Source organism: Helianthus annuus, chromosome 11 (assembly GCF_002127325.2).
Source record: "Helianthus annuus cultivar XRQ/B chromosome 11, HanXRQr2.0-SUNRISE, whole genome shotgun sequence".
Lineage (NCBI taxonomy): Eukaryota > Viridiplantae > Streptophyta > Magnoliopsida > Asterales > Asteraceae > Helianthus > Helianthus annuus.
The window spans coordinates 29,986,053-29,994,576 of NC_035443.2; the positions used below are offsets into that span (position 1 = coordinate 29,986,053).

Below are 8,524 nucleotides of genomic sequence, written 5' to 3' on the forward strand. Positions count from 1 at the left end.
TACATTTATACATCCCTTTATTTACGCACAACACTTATACATTGCACTTATACGTTTAAAACGCTCAAAACCAGCAAAATACGCAAGATTAAAGTTCAAGCATAAGGGCCTGGCCCCTCTCGCACGAGAGGGCGCATTCGTCCCAAATGACGCATCCGTCCCAAATCGCACTCTCCCCAAATTGGTCCCTCAGCCTATAAATATCAGCTCATTTCCTTGATTTCAAACCTTCAACTCTCGAAATTCTCTCTCAAGTCTGACTTTGAGCGACTTGCCTCAGCTACTTCTAAGTGAGTTTATACTCACTAACGCCTGCTTTCCTTCTATTTTCATCTACTTTCTTCTGATTTTATCAAACGTTTACAAGATTCTTCACAAATCTTCATTTGGTTTATCAGATCTGTCATGGCAACTGATATTAACTCTCAAATTAACTCTCAAGTTGAAAGTGAAGTAAATCTTTCAAACCCCCTTTTTAACAATCTTTCTTACTTCGGACTCAGCCGGATCTAAGATTCTTTGAGCTCACAAGCTAAGTCAATAGTTGTGGATTCAAGTTAGAACCAGCTCCATTATCACTGTCAAGACACATTACATTCTTAATTAATATAGTTTTATATATTTTAAAATATAAATCACTGTCAAGAGTTGATTGGTACTTAAAATAACCAGTTTTCACCATTGACAATTATATGCGCACCATCAAAAGTAAACAATAGAGATTGAGTCAAGTTAGTAGTATTAGATGTAAATGGTAAAATTACAAATAAAACATCGATTGTTGTATACAACAAACTTTTAGAGATTTATAATTTATATTTAAGTTTATGATGTAAAATTGTAATTTAACTTTCTGCTTATTTAATGTTTTAATAATGGATATCAAGGAATGAAAGAATTTTCAACGAGAAGCACAATTCAAACTCAAAGTTGTTTGAAGAAATCAAAGAATGCCCTTTGTTATAGCTATAAAACAAAGGGGGAAACTAGATTATATTTTTGCAGAAAATTGGTGTAGTATGGGCATAAATGTGATACTTAATTAGGCGGATAAAATGACTGTATGTAATGACTTCTAGCCTCTGGCTAGTAAGTCTTGGTTGAAGTTGATAATAAAGAATGTCCTCTTTCTGGAATATATATAAATAAAATGTAATACATATTTTTATTTTTATATTTATGATTTATATCATGAGTAAATTACTTTTTGAGTCCATGTTTTTAGTGATTTTAATCATTTGAGTACAAAATCAAAAAGTTTAACGCCCTGAGTTCCTAACCACTCAGTTTGTAACGTTTTGAGTCTCTGTGTTTTAGTGGCTTTAACCACTTGAGTCCAAAATCAAAAGTACAAATGTTAAAAATTAGACTCAAAACATTACAAAATGAATGGTTAGGGACTCAGGGCATTGAACTTTTTTATTTTGGACTTAAGTTGTTAAAACCACTATAACATAAGGACTCAAAAAGTAATTTACTCTTATATCATTTAAATTTTTCAACCCATACGATACACGGGTACCTAACCTGATTACGTTATATGTTTAAACTTCTAGACCTAATAACATCATGTTTACAATTAGTTAAAAATTTTAAATCATTTGATTACATACAAACCCCGTGTTCATGGTTACTTAAAACAATGTGATGACAAAGTCTGACACGTACAATTTTTTTTTTTATTTCAAAACATAAATGGATTAAAGTTAGCTTAAAATAACTAACTTAAAATAAGATAGTTGAAAAGACTTTCTATAATATCTTAAACACGCTAAAGATATGACCAAAATTAGTTAAATTGAAGAAAAACAATTCATCATACTTTATAATCTTTAACATTTAGAGTAAATAAAGCCTCATCACTTTAAATTTAGTGAACAGTTATCTGAATTTTCTAATGGCATCTCCAACACAAGGGATCCATCTAGGGGTGCAAACGAGCCGAGCCCAAACTCGGTCAGGCTCGAGCTCGATTAACTTATGGTAGCTTGGGCTCGAGCTCGGCTCGATTCGAGCTTTGTTTTCAAAGCTCGAGCTCGGCTCGTTTGTATTTTATCAAGCTCGAGCTCGGCTCGGGCTCAGCTCGTTTATTATCTATTAATTAGTATATTAAATAAAAATAATATAAATAATAGACTTTTTAGGATTGCGAGCTCGATAAGTAAAGCTCGGGCTCGGGCTCGTTTACTAAATAAGCTTATTTTAAGGTTCGAAGCCGGCTTGTAAACAAGTTTAAATAAACTCGGCTCGACTCGGCTCGTTTACACTAAGGCTAGATCCATCATACAAATCGAAGATAAACAATCACCGAAGTGATCCCGGGCTAAGCCCTTCTCCACAAGGGAGCCTCACCACAATGGAGCCCTAACCGAACAACAAACTCTCCTCCTCACTACTAACTATACCATACTTATTTATAAAAGTTACAAATACCCCCTCCCTAATACTATCCGGTTATAAATTGTAGTTTAAATGTTTTATTAGATAAGTTATACATATATTTATATAGATTCTGAATTGTTGCGTTTTTAATAGTACAAATGTAGAAGAATGTTCACTCCATAACCGGTTTTGATTAAAGAATTGCAATCAAAATCGTATACGCACTTGTACTAATAGTACGAATGTAGAAGAATGTTCACTCCATAACCGGTTTTTATTAAAGAATTGCAATCAAAATCGTATACACACTTATACATTTTGCTTTAAATGTAGTATTTAACAAACTCTCTTTTTCTATCCTGATACATGTGACTGTCTTCAGTACATTATGTCTTGTATATATGTGTTTTTGCTGTTCTTGCGATTCTTACGATAATTTTTTTATAAAGTTAATAATGTATTTACCATGCCCTTATGCAAAACCACTCTTTTTACTTAACCGTTTTACTAAACACATAACTTAATTAATACCACTTCACTTGTGGTCTAATGGTAGAGAGGCTTGGGTTCTTCAATGGAGACCTAAGTTCAATTCCCACTTATGAACTATGGTGGATTAGGCAATGATGGATAGAGTCTAACCTCCTTGTAGAAGTGCGAGGTTCAATCCTGGTTAAAACGGGTCGGGCCACCGTGTGTTACACCAGAGAATGTTCAGCTCTTGTGATGGCACAACGGTTGTCAAGTGGTAGTCTGCGGTATGATTTCTCGGAGGAACACTCAAGCCAAACTCTGAAGTCAGTGTGACCCACTAAGACAACATAGCCTGACCGAAGTAAAAAAACAGAGCTCTTTAATTTGAGAAATGCGGTAGCCTAATATAAGAAAATGTCGTTCTAATTATAAAAACATAACTTAGTGGTAGTCGACGGTATGGTTTCTGGAGGAACACTCAAGCCAAACTCTGAAGTCAGTGTGAACCCATTAAGACTACATAGCCTGACCGAAGTAAAACTACAAAGCTCTTTAATTTGAGAAAGGTGGTAGCCTAATATAACAAAATGTCGTTCTAATTCAATATCTACAAAACCAAAAGTCGGCGGCAATAGTTCTTGGATTCAACTGGTGGGAAAGGCGGTTGACCTTTTTTTTTTTTGCTATTTGCTCTCTGTTCAAAGTTACGATGTTGCCCCTGTTAAAAAATACAGTCTTGTCATCGCTTTAGCTTTTCGCAAATTACGATTTTACCTTTGCCAAAAAATACAAATTTTGCCCCAGTTAAAAATTACAGAATTGCCATAGTTTTAGTTATTTTTTTAAATCCCCATTGGCCCGTGTATGATACGATTTTACCCCAGTTAAAATTATGAATTTGCCCCTGTTCAAAGTTACGATTTTGCCCCTGGTTAAAATATAATAGTATCGACATCGCTTTAGCTTTTGATAAATTACAATTTTAGCCCAGCCAAAAATTACAATTTCTCCCCTAGCTCAAAATTACAGTATTGTTATTGTTTTGGTTTTTTTAGAAAAACTATAGAAGTGTTTTGTTTTAATTGGTTGACTCGGTTTAATATTTTTTCGTGCCAAGCGGCTGCCTAACACTCGCTCATTAGTCCAGAGAAATTACAGTTTTGCCCCGACCTCAAAATTACAGTCTTGCCATCGATTTCGTTTTTTTTTCTACCAAAACTATGGTATTGTTTTTTTAGTTGTTTGAGAAATATTCGGCCTAACGCCCCGCAACGCGGGCGGGGCATATCCATTTTAAAATTACGGTTTTCCCCCAGTTTAAAATTACGCTTTTCTCCCAACTAAAAAATATAATAACCCTTTTGCCATCAGCTAAAATTACGATTTTACCCTCAGTTTTTATTTTATAACCGATTTAAAATTACGGTTTTGCCCCCAGTTTAAAATTACGTCTTCGCCCCCAGTTCAAAATAAAATTATACTTTTGCCCCCAGCTCAAAATTACGATTTTTTCCTCGGTTCAAAATTACGATTTCACCCTCAGTTTAAAATTACCTTTTTTACCCCCAGCTAAAAATAAAATTATGGTTTTCCCCTACCTCAAATTACGATAATACCCTCGGTTCAAAATTATGATTTTCCCCAATTCAAAATAAAAATATGACTTTACTCCCAGCTAAACCGAAAATACGATTTCGCCCTCGGTAAAAAAAATTACGCTTTTATGCTCAGCCAAAATTACGTTTTCGCCTCAGTTCAAAATAAAATTTTGTTTTTCCCCCAGCTCAAAATTACGATTTTACACCAGTTTATTATTTTATACCCACTTTAAAATTATGGTTTTCCCCCAGTTTAAAATTACTCTTTGCCTCCGGTTCAAAATAAAATTATGCTTTTGTCCCCAGCGAAAATTTATAATTTTCCCCTCGGTTCAAAATTACGTTATCACTCTCAATTCAAACTTACGTTTTTTTTGCCCCAACAAAAAATAAAAATATGGTTTTCCCTTAGCTAAAAATTAGGATTTTACCCTATGGAAAAAAAGTTGATTTTTCCCCCAAGTAAAACTAAAAATATGACTTTGCCCCAGCTAAAAATCGTGTTAAAGAGTTGTCTAACATTTTTTTTACTTTTTTCTTTCTAGCAAAACTATGATACTGTTTTTTTAATTGGTTAAGAATTATCCGGCTATCGCCCCGCAACGTGGACGGGGCAACACCTAGTTATAAAAACATAACTTAACTAATTACCTTTCTAAATACTTTCAAAACTATATTGTCTTTTCTAATAAAAGAATGTTCTCACAAACAGGTGTACAATAATAGTTTAATTCACTGCTGGATAACTAATATATTATATTACAAATAGACTAAAATAAAGAAGAAAATTACAATTTTGCCACTGGCCAATCCCCATGCTTGTATACTGTTTTGATGCACTTTACAAGGCTTTCAAAACATGGACCACCAACCTGCCTTCATTCTTTTCCTTCTATATAAACCCCCCCTCCATTCCATTTTCTATCTGTAACACTTCCACCTCAATCTCCTCCCTACACCAACCACCATCTGCCACCACCTTCTGCCACCATGCCTGAGGCTCCAAAGCTCCCACATGACCTTTCCAACCCCATGAATGATTACTCTCTAACCCAGAAAAACAAAAACAAACTTCAATTCATTGAAGATGTTACCTCAAACCCGGACCAAGTCCAGCAACGAGTACTCTCCGAAATCCTTACACAAAATGCCGCGGTTGAATACCTCAACCGCCATGGTCTATCCGGTCCCACTGACCGCGATATGTTTAAGAAATTGATTCCGGTCATCACTTATGATGACCTTCAACCCGACATCACTCGTATCGCCAATGGCGATAAATCCCATATCCTATCGTCCCGTCCCATTTCGGAATTTTTAACAAGGTACAATTATCTGTACTTTTTAGTCAGGGTCGTTATAAGATTCTTTTCTGTACTCGTCTACCGGTACAAAGTACATTATTGTTAAAACATAAGTTAAATTTATAAATAAAAATCAAACAAGTTCTGACAACTAGTTGAAATTCCACATAAATGAATCTAAAATATATTCTAAAGTCTGAACCCTCTCTTGTTCCGCCCCTGAAATGTATGAAAAAGTTTTTGATGATCTAAAACCCGCTTTTACGAATGGATTTTGAATTTCGATTTCGATTTATGCAGTTCCGGGACATCCGGAGGAGAAAGGAAGCTGATGCCAACGACCGAAGACGAGCTCGAACGAAGGTCATTACTCTACAGTCTTCTAATGCCGGTAATGAGCCAGTTTGTGCCCGGGTTAGATAAAGGCAAAGGGATGTATTTCCTGTTCATCAAATCCGAATCCAAGACCCCGGGCGGGCTAGTGGCCCGACCCGTTTTAACCAGTTACTACAAAAGTTCCCATTTTAAACAAAGACCATACGACCCGTATACAAACTATACGAGCCCGAATGAAACCATCCTCTGCCCTGACTCCTACCAAAGCATGTATTCCCAGATGCTTTGTGGGCTTTGTTTGAACAAAGAAGTGCTTCGGGTCGGGGCGGTTTTTGCCTCCGGGTTTATCCGGGCCATCCGGTTTTTGGAGAAAAACTGGAGTGACTTATGTCATGATATTCGAACCGGGGTTTTGAACCCGGTTGTTACGGATCCTTCGGTTAGGGAGGCTGTGATGCGGGTGTTGAAACCCGACCCGAAGCTAGCGGATTTTATCGAGTTTGAATGCTCGAAAAAATCGTGGCAGGGGATTATTACAAGGGTATGGCCTAACACGAAGTATATTGATGTGATTGTTACGGGTACTATGTCACAATATATACCTACCCTTGATTATTATGGTAACGGACTCCCTCTTGTTTGTACAATGTACGCGTCGTCCGAATGTTATTTCGGGGTTAACTTGAACCCGTTGTGTAAACCGAGTGAGGTTTCGTACACGCTTATTCCGACGATGGGGTATTTTGAGTTTCTTCCGGTTCATCGAAACAATGGGGTCACGAGTTCGATATCCATGCCTAAATCGCTCAATGAGAAGGAGCAGCAGGAGTTGGTAGATCTTGCGGATGTTAAACTCGGTCAGGAATACGAGCTTGTTGTCACTACTTACGCGGGTTGGTTGAATATTTTTTTTAGGATTCGGGGTTTTGGTTTTTATGCATACCAGATGTTTGATGAAATGTTTTTTTATAATGATTTTGCAGGACTTTACAGGTATCGAGTTGGTGACGTGTTGAGAGTCGCGGGGTTCAAGAATAAAGCCCCTCAGTTTAACTTTATCTGTCGAAAGAATGTGGCGTTGAGTATCGATTCGGATAAAACCGATGAGGTCGAGTTGCACAAAGCAGTCGAGAACGCGGTCACCCATTTGATGCCATTTGATGTGACATTGACCGAGTACACGAGCTTTGCAGACACCACAACCATACCGGGCCACTATGTGATCTTTTGGGAGCTGAGCCTAAACGAGGCCACTCCAATCCCCCCATCGGTTTTCGAAGATTGTTGTCTTGCAATCGAAGAATCACTTAACAGTGTTTACCGACAAGGGAGGGCTTCGGACAAATCAATCGGCCCGTTAGAGATCAAGATTGTGGAAAACGGGACGTTTGATAAGCTAATGGACTACGCGATCAGTTTAGGTGCATCGATCAACCAGTACAAGACCCCACGGTGCGTGAAGTTTGCACCGATTGTGGAACTGTTGAACTCGCGGGTTGTGTCGAACTACTTTAGCCCCAAGTGCCCGAAATGGGTTCCGGGGCACAAGCAGTGGGGCAACGTGAATTAGTGAAATTAAAATTTAGTTAGAAAAATGAAGGGCAACCATGATCATGTGTCATGTTACTTTGGTCGTTTGTTGTTGGATTAGGCAATGTACATTAAAAACAGTTTGATGTTTCATGGAAAGTTCATAAAACTCTATTGACTTTTGTGTTTTGATCTTAATTCTTAAATGTTAAATCCAACCTAGAGCTTGTTTTTTATTATTTATGTTTGAGTTTTTTAATTTATGTTGTAAGTTTGTTTTACCATTAAAAATTTATAGCTCTATTTTTTGATTAAAAATTAAGATATTAGGTTGTCTAAATACACATTTATTTTTCAAAACCATATTTAAATTTATTTATTTATTTTTTTCAGTTTTATACACTCATAAAATTATATTTAAAGATAAATAGTGAATATCAATAATTAGAGAGCTAGTGTAGGTTCTCCAAACCTGATCTTTATTTTAGAGATGCTGATGAAGAGTACAAGTAAAAGAAAACCTTATATGAATGCCGAGAAAATAAGTAAATAGAGAACTTGATGTGAATGCTCAAAGGGGCATCGTGTTTATCTTCAAGATGTTGATTATTTTTAGTATTTTTAATAAATGTTAATGGTAAGAGGGATGGGAGGTGGGAGTGATGTCTTTTCTTACTTTCTTGTACTTGTGTTATCGATTTATTCATGTTCAGCGTTTAATCGACGTCAAGTAAATATAAAGTTTTTGATAAAGAATTTTGAGTGACATATGACTGAATATAATTGAGAGAAAATGAGTTAAATATGTGGTCAGATAGTCGTCTTTGTTATTATAGTTAGGATGGGTGGGACCTCTCTCCACCTCGGCATAATAACAACCAATAGCGCCAACCCCCCCCC

General features: G+C 36.4%; 1 protein-coding gene across 1 annotated transcript; it reads left to right on the forward strand.

The window, feature by feature from the left end:
* The first annotated feature begins 5,373 nt into the window (after positions 1-5,373).
* Positions 5,374-7,860, forward strand: LOC110889916 (indole-3-acetic acid-amido synthetase GH3.6). Its single transcript, XM_022137493.2, has 3 exons — positions 5,374-5,779; positions 6,059-6,987; positions 7,078-7,860. Exons 1-3 carry the CDS (start codon positions 5,445-5,447, stop codon positions 7,662-7,664), a joined length of 1,851 nt encoding a protein of 616 aa, XP_021993185.1. The 5' UTR covers positions 5,374-5,444; the 3' UTR covers positions 7,665-7,860.
* The last annotated feature ends 664 nt before the right edge of the window (positions 7,861-8,524 follow it).